Source organism: Lutra lutra, chromosome 6 (assembly GCF_902655055.1).
Source record: "Lutra lutra chromosome 6, mLutLut1.2, whole genome shotgun sequence".
Taxonomy (NCBI): Eukaryota; Metazoa; Chordata; class Mammalia; order Carnivora; family Mustelidae; genus Lutra; species Lutra lutra.
In genome coordinates this window covers 137,007,575-137,021,103 of record NC_062283.1, presented here as the reverse complement: position 1 = coordinate 137,021,103, position 13,529 = coordinate 137,007,575, and the positions used below count along the sequence as shown (strand labels likewise).

General features: G+C 41.6%; 1 protein-coding gene across 1 annotated transcript; it reads left to right on the top strand.

Moving 5' to 3' along the window:
* The first annotated feature begins 8,341 nt into the window (after positions 1-8,341).
* TSPYL1 (TSPY like 1) lies at positions 8,342-10,673 on the top strand. Its single transcript, XM_047734232.1, has one exon. The coding sequence runs from the start codon at positions 8,574-8,576 to the stop codon at positions 9,735-9,737; it is 1,164 nt and encodes a 387-aa protein (XP_047590188.1). The 5' UTR covers positions 8,342-8,573; the 3' UTR covers positions 9,738-10,673.
* Positions 10,674-13,529: the final 2,856 nt, after the last annotated feature.

Genomic DNA, 13,529 nt, shown 5'->3' with positions numbered 1-13,529 from the left:
ATGGAATTTAGTGTCTGATTGTACCTTGCACAACAGTTTAATTTTAATACATGTAAGTTTTATTAGCATAAAACAGTACAGGTAATACTATTAGCGTTTATTCATTGAAAGCTTACAGTGCTAAACTTTACACATATCTTATTTCATCTTCTTAACAGGCTGGTGAAGTATACATTATGATCTCCACATAGGGGCACATGGGTGGCTTAGACAGTCAACTGGTTAACCGCCGCCTGCCTTTGGCTCAGGTCATGATCTCAGAGTTCTGGGCTCCCTGCTCAGTTGGGAGTCTGTTTCTCCCTCTCTCTCTCTGCCTCTCCCCACTGCTCGTGATCTCTCTCTCACTTTCTCTCAAATAAATAAATAAAATGTTTTTTAAAAAATCTCTCTATTTAAATAGAGATTAACCCGCTCAGAGAGATGAAGTAACTTGCCTGCGTTAAACGATAGTGAATGGCAGAGCTGGAACTTGAAATCAGGTCCATGACTATCCTACACAGGTAGGGATCTTGTTGGAGTAGGTAGGGTCTTATGAGATATTTTGGCCTGATTTGATTATTGGAAGCCATCACAACAAATCTAAGCCCCATTTGAGAAGATTATTTTTTAACAATTACAGAATAATGGTAGTAAATGATTATGATTCAGTTTAAATTACGAAAGTATTTCATTTATACTGAAAGACCATTCCAAAGTTCACATCACTTTCTTAAAGACCAGTTGCTCCCTCTAGTGAAAAATCAATGTGAATACCACGCCCACTAAGTAAGAGATTCTCAGTAGACCTACCTTCCTTTGGCATGCCTTAGAAATTTGTGGAGGTGTATTCTGGTTATTAAAAAGAATGATAAAAAAAAATGCTATTGGCTTTCATTAGGTAGTGTCAGGAATGCTAACAATAGTAAGTCCTCACTCAACAACAACAAAATTGTCCCACTTCTGAGAGGGAAAACCACCTGTATTTATGTCAGCCTGGAATTTAACATCATTTTACTTGTAAAAACGAAATATGTTTGCGCTATTTTACTGTGCAGTGAATATTCCAGGAAGGAAGCTATGCATTTCATCTAATTGAGGACATTATCAAGTGTAAAACATAGCATTACTTAAATATCACCAAGAAAAGAGAAAAAAAGAAAAATATTGTCAATTAAACTATGACACAATGGATTTTTTTTTAAGATTTTATTTATTTATTTGACAGACAGAGATCACAAGCAGGCAGAGCGGCAGGCAGAGAGAGAAGAGGAAGCAGGCTCCCCGCTGAGCCGAGAGCCCGATGCAGGGCTCGATGCGGGGCTCGATCCCAGGACCCTGGGATCATGACCTGAGCGGAAGGCAGAGGCTTTAACCCACTGAGCCACCCAGGCGCCCCGACACAATGGATTTTTAAAAATAATTTTTAGGGGCACCTGGGTGGCTCAGTGGGTTAAAGCCTCTGCCTTCAGCTCAGGTCATGATCCCAGGTTCTGGGATCAAGCCCCGCATCTGGCTCTCTGCTTGGCCAGGAGCCTGCTCCCTCCTCTCTCTGCCTGCCTCTCTGCCTACTTGTGATCTCTCTCTGTCAAATGAATAAATAAAATCTAAAAAAAAAAAAAATAATAATAATAATAATTTTTACTTTGTCTTTCAAAAGCTCTTTTAGACTTTAGTTAGCTGTAAATCAAATATCACACTTAGACACATATAAAAGGAAAAACAAAAGCAAAGTAAACTGTTAAGGTACTTCTAAAACTTCTTCATATTCAGAAAATTTTCTGCAACAGTTTTGACTCAGAGTTGTCAGTATCCATGTTTTCCCAAACAATATTATCCTCTCTGCTCTCAACTAGTTTGGTGATGCTCTATTTCTTAAAATGGTGCTCAACTCTTATATCTATGATTTTCTTCAAAGACATAGACACCAATTATATAAGTTTTTACGCTGGCACTTTTTTGAGCCTGCCAAGGAGACTGATAGAAAGTTTTCAAACTATAGGTTGTATCCCTTCCTCAGATGGTCTTTAATGTTTGTCCAGAATGAAATCAGTAACAACAACCAAGTTCTCACATGCTCAGGCAATGACAACAAAAATATCATGACTAACACCTGGTTGATAGTGGTTATACATTTTGATTACAGAAATGTGAAAATGTTTTTTTCTTTCTTTTTTTTTTGGTGAAAATGTATTCTTTACAGGGGAAGAAATAAGGAGCCATGGTAATCTAGGGGAACTCTTCCTTTTTCTTTTCTAGAACTTCACCAAGATTTGGTCACCAAGAGGAATTCTACTCTGGCTTTTTGAGTCACAGGTAAAACCTACCTGTATCAATCTCCAGCCATGGTGATTATATCAACAGGTATAACTTTCTTCTTCTTTTTTTTTTATGATTTATTTATATATTCATTTGACAGAAACACAGCGAGAGAGGGAACACAAGCAGGGGGAGTGGGAGAGGGAGAAGCAGGCTTCCAGCTGAGCAGGGAGCCCAATGTGGGGCTCGATCCCAGCATCCTGGGATCATGACCTGAGCCGAAGGCAGATGCCCAATGACTGAGCCACCCAGGTGCCCCAACAGGTATAACTTTCTTTTTTTTGTTGTTTTTTTTTGTTGTTGTTTTTCAAGTTACATTTAATAACAAGGTAGATAACGCAGGCAGAGAGGCAGGCAGAGAGAGAGAGGAGGAAGCAGGCTCTCTGCTGAGCAGAGAGCCCGATGCGGGGCTCGATCCCAGGACCCCGAGATCATGACCTGAGCTGAAGGCAGCAGCTTAACCCACTGAGCCACCCAGGCGCCCCAGGTATAACTTTCTAACTACTTTGTCATTTCTTATAATGTGGACATGTTAATGCCTTTGTCTATTGAAACAGACACTATTATAAATTACTTTTACTTCTCTTTTATATCAGAGTCAAGTCATTATATTTATGTTTTTCTATTAATGTGTGTAGTTGGGTTATATTATCCATGAATTTCATGTCAAGAAAGTAAAAACTTGCTAAAAAAGGTGATAGAGGGTCTGATGGGGTTTACAAAATACTGAATTTAGGTATTATGAATAACTACTCTTCCTCTAAACAGAAAGCAAATCCTGGCGTACTTTCCTAACAAATATTAATGTGCTTGTGGATAGGGGAATGGGTGTGTATTAATTCAACATTTGTTGAACTGAATAAACAAATGTGTATTAATTCTACATTAAGTGACGATAGTTTTATGCTTTTATTTTAGGGAGTAACTTCACATTTTGTACAGAGAGCAGAAGTTCTTGAGTTAAACTCCCTAGATCCAAATCATGGGTCTACCATTTTTTTTAAAGATTCCATTTATTTATTTATTTATTTATTTATTTTTAAGTTTTTAAAAAAGATTTTATTTATTTATCTGAGAGACAGAGAGAGAGAGAGATCACACGCAGGGCGTAGGTGTGGAGGGAGAAGCAGACTCCCCACTGAGCAGGGAGTTCTTCACAGGATTTGACCCCAGGACTCTGGGATCATAACCTGAGCCAAAGGCAGATGCTTAACTGACTGAGCCATCTAGGTGCCCCTTATTTATTTATTTAAAGAGTGCAAGCAGGGAGAAGGGGAGAGGGAGAGAGAATCTCAAGTAAACTGCTAATTGGGCCTGGAGCCCAACACAAGGGCCCCATGACCCTGAGATCATGACCTGAGCGAAAGTCAAGAGTTGGTTGCTTAACTGATGGAGCCACCCAGGTGCCCCAGGTCTATCATTATTTTTTTAAGGGAAACTGACAGCTTATTATTTATATTATTTATAATATTATTTTTTATTTATAAAAATAACTAACATATGTAATGTTTAATATATGGCAGGCCCAGCTTAATTTAATTTACACTAACTCATTTAATCCTCACAAAGGATCCACCATTTTTTATGTCATTTTTGAATGAGTAACTCAGTCTCTCTTTGTGTCCGTTCCCTAGTGAGTAAAATAAAGGTCATAATAGCACTACCTCATAGGGTTCTTTATAAGAACTAAATGATACAATACACAGGGTGGTGTTTACAACAGTGGTCAGTACATCAGAAGCAGTAAATACATGAAAGCTATCATTAGTTATAACCACAAAACGTATTTTGCTGCAAAACAAAAATGTCTGAACTTCTGCTAAACTCCTTATCCCCTGAGAAATCATTCCTGAAGAATCTGTGATTCTTTGATATGATGCAAAATAGCTTCATGGTTTTTGTGAATGTTTTCTCACAGAACCATATTAAAAAAGACTAGACTACTATATAAGATATATTTTTACTAAGGTAAAAATATATCTTATATTAAAAAATGCCAAAAGGGCACTGGGTATTATATAAGACTAATGAATCACTGAACTCTACTTCTGAAACTAATAATACACTATATGATAATTAACTGAATTTAAATTTTTAAAAATGCGAAAAGGTAATATATGGAGCAGAGCTAAAATATACTCCCCCATAAAATAAAATATAATGCCATACGGACACACTGTTAGTTTTTGTAAGATGATTTAAGGTTTTGTTTATTCAAATCAGCAAATATCATTAAGGATCTATTAAAATCTTAGCTCCATGCTATGCTGAGTAAATGCAAAAGAAAAAGCAACTGTGTCCTTTCCCAGGGAATGACACTGGGATGCTGGAATGCTGAGACTGACATGCAGGAAACAACCAGAGTCACTAAGAGGACGAATATAATTAAGTGCTCAGTTGCATGGCACAGCTCATAAAAAGAGTCGTAGGAATTCAGAGCGGGAAGATTAATGAGTCATAGAGTGTGGTTCAGGAAAGTTGCCCCTAGGAGAAAGGAGGAGGAATGTAAGAGTTTTTATGTATGATCTTGGTTAAGTTCATTAACCTCTCAGTTACTGCTTCCTCTTTTATAAAATTTGACGATTTAATGCATATAAAATGCCTAGCACACTCTAAAGCAAGACAGGTTTGTGATAGGGTCTTAGAGAATGAACAGTATCCACCTAAAAAGAATGTTTTAGATAGCAAGATAACCATGTCGCGTAAAAGAGACACATATTCCTTTTAAGACTTTAGGTTCAAAAAGATAAGAAAAAAAGTCTCCAAGTAATAGCTGCAAATAATATTATTAATATATTAAGTACAATTTTCTGTGGCAAATAGCAACCATATTTTTTTTTCCTGCATGGCAAGATAACTCCTTGACCACATGAAACTTGGTGCAGACTGAAATCCTAAAGAGTTCCTTCTTCCACGAAAAGATTCTTTCTTAAAAGATTTTTTTAAAAAGTTGCAGGGGCATCTAGGTGGCTCAGTGGGTTAAAGCCTCTGCCTTCGGCTCAGGTCATGGTCTCAGGGTCCTGGAATATAACCCCCACCCCACCCCTGCATCGGGTTCTTTGCTCAGCAGGGAGCCCGTTTCCCTCTCACTCTCTGCCTGCCTCTCTGCCTACTGGTGATCCCTGTCTGTCAAATAAATAAATAAACTCTTGAAAAAAAGTGGCATAGAATACACAAATCTGCTTTTCCCTCTAAAACCGTGTTTCTCACTGGACCTTCTCTTATTCAAAAGTTACTTTAACTTACACTCCCCATCTTCTACAATGAAGAGTTATCATCACATCATTTCTCCAGTGGGACTTTCAGACAATTAAAATCAGCAGAAATTTAAGTTTTTCCTCATTTTTGTATATATTCAACCAAATATCCCATATCATGTCTTTTCCAAATGTACTGCTAGAGAAGGAAAGGATCCTCCGCAGCGTCTCAACACTTAACGCTCACCAGAATCCTGATTACATTTACATGCACCACCTATTGCTGGAGTCTTTCCTAACATTAGCAGTTAGAGCACTAATTAAATACACTTACAAACATAATAGTGCCCTTGACAAAGTCACATCTAGTTCTGGTGAAAGCCTGGCAATAGAGTCTTCTGCTTAAAAACAGAAGGCATATTAGAGTAATGAAAGTTTCCACTTTAGGCCAAATTAGATTATTCCAGTTCCAAAATAGAGGATGATTTCATGGCAATAAGAAAGAAGTGGGCCTTGTGGAAAATTCCATTATTCATTCTTATCTACAAGAGTAATTGTCAGTAATTGCCAAGCACCAAGCACCTCGAGGGAGAAACTGTATTCTGTTCACTTGTTTCTGTATTTAACATTCTGATAATGTAACACTGTGCAAGGCAGTGTGCTACCTACTTGGTAAACAGTGGTAAACAAAACTATGACCCTGTCCTTCTGGAGTTCACAGTCTTCTCAAATAATTTTTGTCGTAGGTTTTGGCTTTAATTTTCTCTTTCTGGATATTGCCTAATTCTGGTCTTGATAACCAAAGACGCTCAGGATGTGATACATCACAGCTGTTGGGCAGGAAGCAGGACCTCAAAAGGAAGCAATGGGCAAGGACGAAGGAGAGGCTGCTAGGCAAAACACGACGCACACAGAGATGCAACCAAATTTCAATCTAAGGAGTATTCACTTCAATTTGCTTTCGTAACAAATTCCCACAAACTTAGTAGTTTAAAACCACACAAATTATTATTTTTTATATTCTGGAGGTTAGACATCACAAAGATGTTGGCAGTGCTGCATTCCTTCAAGGCTCTACGGGACAATCTATTTCCTTACCTTTCCAGATTCTAGAGGCTGTCTTTATTCCGTGGATCCCGGTTCCTTCCTCCATCTTCAAAGTCCACAGCACGCATCTTCAAATCTATTTTTTTCTCACCTCTGCTTTGATTGTCACACATTCAAAGACTGACACTCCAACCTCCTTCTCTTAAGGACCATTATACATTACATGGGTCCCACCTGGATAATCCAGCATAATCTTCCCATCTCCATATTCTTTTTTTTTTTTTTTTAAAGATTTTATTTATTTATTTGACAGAGAGAAATCACAAGTAAGCATAGAGGCAGGCAGAGAGAGAGGAGGAAGCAGGCTCCCTGCTGAGCAGAAAGCCCTGTGTGGGGCTCGAACCCAGGACCTGGGATCATGACCTGAGCCGAAGGCAGCGGCTTAACCCACTGAGCCACCCAGGCGCCCCCCATCTCCATATTCTTAACCTAACCATATCTGCTAAGTCCCCTTTGCCACAGAAGAGAACATATTCACAGGTTCTGATGATCAGGAGGAGGACATCTTTGGGGGCCATTATTAAAATAGCCTATAATCCAAGGCAAAGGAAATAGAGGAAAAAAAAAAAGTTTGACTGTTTCCCACTTTGAGTCAACTAACTGCACACTGGCATTCTGCAAGTTTGTTTTCTACTTCAAGACTACCTCAATTATTCATTTTAATTAGCTTTCCTTTATAAAAATCGTGGCAGGAGCTCCCCCACTGGTATTTCTCTGAGGCCTTGGAACTCTCTAACACCAGTTTTCTTCACAAGCCAACGAACTAAAGCAACCAGGTCCACTGACAACCCTCTTCAACTCTGGGAGCTGACTGCCATGAATACGTACTTCAACCGGGCCAACCTTTCCTCTCTGCAGACCTCAATTGGTGAATAGATTAATAGTTTATTGGACCGAAAATAGCTTTTCTAATTTCCTGCAGTGAGAGGCCATGGAGCAAGATTCAGCGAACTGACCCTGGTTTAATCCCTGCAGACATTATGTAGCACAAACTCCTCTTTAAGGCAGATTATAAATTTAGAACTAGCAAGGACTAATACTACGCGTCACTTTAGCGGTAAAAAGCCGCGGAGTAGTTTTTCTCCCAGTGATGTTAGAGGCCAAAGTGATTTCTACTCGAGAAGAGAGAAACAATTTGCTGTTCATGTTAGTTTAAAAATAAAGAGATTTTTGCTCCTGGCCATTATGGGGTAACGAGGAATAGATTTACACTCCTGACTGAAAAATTCCTATGCAAGGGGCACCTGGGTGGCTCAGTGGGTTAAAGCCTCTGCCTTCCGCTCAGGTCATGGTCCCGGTGTCCTGGGATCGAGCCCCACATCGGGCTCTCTGCTCTGCGGGGAGCCTGCTTCCACCTCTCTCTGTCTGCCTCTCTGCCTACTTGTGATCTCTGTCAAATAGATAAATAGAATCTTTAAAAAAAAAAAATTCCTATGCAAAACCAGTGAAACACGTTTTCAGACGACGACAGGCAGGGTAGTGCTGGGGTCGCCACAATTCACCCCAGCTAACTAGCATGCCGGAGGCAGTTTCCAGAGGTACCGCAGGGAGCGTCCTCACTACCTGCAGTCTCTCATTCCGAAACACAGTTATTAACGTAAGTCAAATTACTGTTTCACGCCCACTAAACCCACACAAGTAAAAATACGATAAAACTACAGGAAAGGGCGGAGCAAATCCCAACTTCCCGCATTGGGGCGAGATCTACGGTCCTGACGTCAACCTCGCGGAGACGCTCGCGAGAGTAGAGAGTGGGCGGGGCGAGCCGCCAGCTGGCGCGCGGGCGGTCTCTGTGAGGAAAACAGACGTTAATCGGCCGTTGGTGGGGCTGGTACGTACGTGAGCGTCCTGGCTGGGGTTGAGAGGTCCCCTTCCCCCCAAGCCCGAGGTCTCACGACTCCCGGCGATGTCCCAGGAGACCCGGACCCACGCCACAGCCTGAAGCTCCGTGAGGAAACCGAGGCATCACAGGTGATGGCGGAGCCGGGTGCGGGAAGCTTGAACGCGGTGGCGCTCCCACCGCCTCAGCTGCCAGAGGGGCGGGGAGCCTTCCACGTCCCCGCGGGCTGTGACCACCCAGCCCCGATCCGAGGCGGTGGGGATTGCGGTTTCGAGGCGACCGAAGCGGGGCAGGCGGAGGCTCCGCCTCTCACGGAAGGCCTGGAAGCTGTGCCGGTGTCCGTGGCAACGGACAACAGCCTGAAAAATGGCTGTCAGAGCGGAGAGCCGCGCGGCCCCGGTGGGGAGAAGCCAGAGAGCTCCGGGTTTGAGGTGTTGGCAGCGGTGAAGGCCGAGGAGGTGGAGACCGAGAAGTGCACCGTTTCCTCGGTAGCAGTGGATGAGGAGGTGGTGGAGAAGGAAAGAGTGGAGGAGGAGGAGGAGGTGGAACAAAAGATGGCGGTGGAGAAGCATAAAGTAGGTGAAGAAAGAGAAATGATGGAGGGAAAGAGAGTGGGGGAGGAGGAGAAGGAAGAAGCAGGGCCCCGAGCCTTGAATATGGATCTCCGCATGAACCCCCTGGAAGCCATCCAGATGGAACTGGACACTGTGAATGCTCAGGCCGACAGGGCCTTTCAGCAACTGGAGCATAAATTTGGGCGGATGCGTCGGCACTACCTGGAGAGGAGAAACTACATCATTCAGAATATCCCGGGCTTCTGGGTCACTGCCTTCCGGAACCACCCCCAGTTGTCCCCCATGATTAGGGGCCAAGATGCAGAGATGCTAAGATACATAACCAATTTGGAGGTCAAGGAGCTCAGACACCCTCGAACTGGCTGCAAATTCAAGTTCTTCTTTCGAAGAAACCCTTACTTCAGAAACAAGCTTATTGTCAAAGAATACGAGGTCAGAGCCTCCGGCCGAGTGGTGTCTCTTTCCACTCCCATCATATGGCGCCAGGGCCATGAACCTCAGTCCTTCATTCGCCGGAACCAAGATGTCGTCTGCAGTTTCTTCACCTGGTTTTCAGACCACAGCCTTCCAGAGTCCGACAAGATTGCTGAGATTATCAAAGAAGATTTGTGGCCCAATCCACTGCAGTATTATCTGTTGCGTGAAGGAGTCCGCAGAGCCAGACGTCGCCCAATAAGAGAGCCAGTGGAGATCCCCAGGCCCTTTGGATTCCAGTCTGGTTAATCTCTGCCTTTGGAAATACTGCACAAGGTCCCCTACCACCTCTTGCTGGACCTGTGCTCGGACAACAGAAATGGGTATGCCTTTTTTTTCCCCCCTGACATTTCTACAGCCTTTTTCCTCTGGACATTGTTTTCTCAACCTCAAGACTGAGACTTTGAAGGCCATGGTCCTCCATTTCCACATGGCCTTCATGCCATTCTGCATTACTGTCACATGCTGCATGGTCATGATTCACATTACTCCTAGGCCAAGCACATGATGCTGTAAATTGCATTACCTTTATCTGCACTGCATGGACCGTGTTTGTTCCCAGGCCCTTTGGTCTGGCTCTTAGCACCTGGAATTCTAGCTTTGCCTAGAAGCTCATTCTACCCACTTTGCTCATTAGAACAGGCACGTAGCCTGTAGACAATTGTGGGACAGAGAGAGCAGCAGCGTGCCACTTAGTCTGTGTGATTTATGTACTTCCATTGCTCTTCTTGCACCTCTGGTCACCTCCTACTCCCTACTACTGGCCGTGCCTACCCACCTTGGGCCCCTGCCTACCTTGCAGATAATTGTTGGCCCCACTGTCTGGTTTCTGGTAGACAAGAATCTCTAGAACTGCCAGGGGGACCCAGGTTTCCTGCCAGCATACAAACACCCTTCTCTTCCTTCCCACAAAAGATCTAGATTTCCTCACCTCCCCTTCCCTCCATCTTGGTGATCCAGAACACTACTAACTGTCAAGCTAGTGGTCAAAATGACATGTTAAACCTTATTCTTATGGCAAGAGTAAGGATGGTGTCCATTCTAATTACCAGGCTTTCTCGGCCTCAACTAGTAAATTCACATGAAACTTAGGTATACCTCTTGTGCCTCCTCTCCTTAACCCTGAACGCTATTAAATGCCAGGGTGGCAGTACAATTTCTCTCTGTCTCCTGTCTCTTAAAGAAGAAAAAAAAAATAGCTCAAAAGCGTCTGCCAAAGCAGGCCTTTTAGTTTAATTTGGTTTTAGCTCTTTATTATTTCCAGGGACAGGTTGTCCTGTAAAACAGACTGCTGGAGCTCTTTCCCTCTGCTCTCTTCCCCACTCTCCACTCCTTTAGCAACACCTAGAGGATTTAAAGGGAGACAGATCTAGATGAAATGAAAAATTATATCTAGTTTATAGTGGATGGAAGAACCCGAGATTTTGATGGGTTCCCTAAGCGGGGAAAACTGAGCAGATGACCACAGGCAAAAAATGAGCAAGATAAAAATTGGGCTAAGATTAAGACTGGCTGACAGAGCCTTCAAGGAAGACGTTTTCTCTTTCAGTGGTAATGGGAGGAGAAATACTTTTTCTCGGGATTTCCATGGGTGAATTGAGAGGGATTGGAGTGTGAAGTGTACTTCCTAGAGAAGAGGAAGGAAACAAAGCAACTTCTGGAGCTTTCTCTTGTTTTCATTTGATTTAATTTATGCAAAAGATTAATACTGTGTTTTTTGTTTTTCTAGTGTTTAGTAAAATAACATTTTCTGTTTCTGCTTACTGGGAAAATTGAGTTGTATAGGTTTTCTTTTTGCTTTCAATTGGGAATATTTGGAAAATATAACTATTTTACTTTCCTGTAAGATACAGAGACTTAAATGAATATGAGAGTTTTCGACTTCTTATTTCTGTTAAAACTGTATCCTTAGACATAGAATTTGAGTAATTTGATTTTGTCAGATTCTGAAGACTGGAGATTGTTGTCTTCATGGAAGAATAACCTACAAAAGATGTTTGGTTTGATTGTCTTGCTTGATAATTTATCCTGGTTACAACTTAGAAATTGATGCGTCTTTTTTCCTAAATATAAATACTTGTGAGATTGCTCTGTTCAAATTGAAAAAGTACCATTGGCATATTTGTTTTAACTTGTATGTGTCATAGTAAAATAAAAAGCATGTTAAGCTGCTAGATTTCTTATTTTTCACCCTGCCCATAAACTTGCATGAAGAAATTGCTTAAAATAACAACATATTATAGAACTTAAAGTTCTAAAAGTGGATACAACAGACATTATCCCAAAAGTAAGAAACTAGGGCACACTGCTTGTACCTTACAAGGTTGGGAGGGTGGTTGTTCTGGGTTTGGCTTTAAAATGTTAACAGTTGGGGCGCCTGGGTGGCTCAGTGGGTTAAGCCGCTGCCTTCGGCTCAGGTCATGATCTCAGGGTCCTGGGATCGAGTCCCGCATCGGGCTCTCTGCTCGGCGGGGAGCCTGCTTCCCTCTCTTTCTCTCTGCCTGCCTCTCTGTCTACTTGTGATCTCTCTCTGTCCAAAAAAAAAAAAAAAAATCTAAAATGTTAACAGTTGCAAGTGCATACTCATGATACCACTTTTTTCCATATAGCTTGTACAACACCCACCACTTCCTTCACTTCCTTAAAGCCTCAATTTCTGTCTCTGTAAATGATATTCTCAGGTTATTCAGGCTTTTTTAATTCACTTGCACGTTTAATAAGCAAACAGTTTGTGTCATAAGTGATAAATTCTTCTATCCTCATACTTTCTTAGCTGTAAAAACTTGTTCATTCTTTTCTTCAAACTTCCCCACCTTCTATTCCTGTCAAATTTTTCAAGGCCTCAGAGGTAACTCTTCTGCCTTACATTTTTTCTGTTCCCATTAGAGAAGGTGAAATGTCTTCTCTAGTACTTGGTGTATTTATAGGGACTTTTGTTTTAGAAAATAGGATATAGTTTGTTAACAGCATATTCCACAAATACTTACTAAGGCATTTTGTCAGGCCTTGGGAAGATAACAAGAATAAGAAGATAAAATCATTTCCTTTATTATTAAAAAGAATTGGGGAAAAACTGATAAGCAGATAAATGACACAGTGATACAGTAAAATACAAATATATTTTCACTTCCTTTCTATCGAGTTTGTAAGCTCTGTGAAAGCAGAGATGATGGGGTATCTTATATCTCTCACTGCTTCTAGCATATTTTGCACTTAGTTGTTACTAGATAAATATTGAATGATAAAATGAATAACTCAAATGGAAAAAAAGAACAAAATACCCTAGTACCCAAAAAGACTTGATGAAGTAATGGGAAGAAGATGGTTTTTAAGGCATTTGTAAAGTTGAGGGGAAAAAATTTACAAAGCCTTTTTTTTTTTTTTTTAAAGATTTTATTTATTCCACAGACAGAGATCACAAGCAGACAGAGAGGCAGGCAGAGAGAGAGGGGTAAGCAGACTCCCTGCAAAGCAGAGAGCCGGATGCGGGGCTAGATCCCAGGACTCTGGGATCAGACCCGAACCGAAGGCAGAGGCTTTAACCCACTGAGCCACCCATGTGCCCCTACAAAGTCTTTCTTTTTTTTTTTTTTTTTAAGATTTTATTTATTTATTTATTTGACAGAGAGAGATCACAAGTAGACAGAAAGGCAGGCAGAGAGAGAGAGAGAGGGAAGCAGGCTCCCTGCTGAGCAGAGAGCCCGATGCGGGACTTGATCCCAGGACCCCGAGATTATGACCTGAGCCAAAGGCAGCGGCTTAACCCACTGAGCCACCCATGTGCCCCTACAAAGTCTTTCTTAAGTAAATTTCTTTTTTAAGTGATTAGAAAAGTCCAAATCCTATAACATTTAACCTTTCACTTGCTATTTTAGCAGAGCATTACTTAACTTTGGATCAACAATTATGTGCTTTATTTTTGTATATTTTAAGGTAACTGTTACACTGGAGATAGGAGCTAGACTCTAGACGTTTGCTGTCCAGTACAGTAGCCATTAGCCACCAAGAACTACTGAGCACTTGAAATGTGTCTAGTCCAAA

Coding starts and splice junctions, on each gene's coding strand:
- TSPYL1 (XM_047734232.1), top strand. CDS start 8,574: ATGGCGGAGCCGGGTGCGGGAAGCTTGAACGCGGTGGCGCTCCCACCG.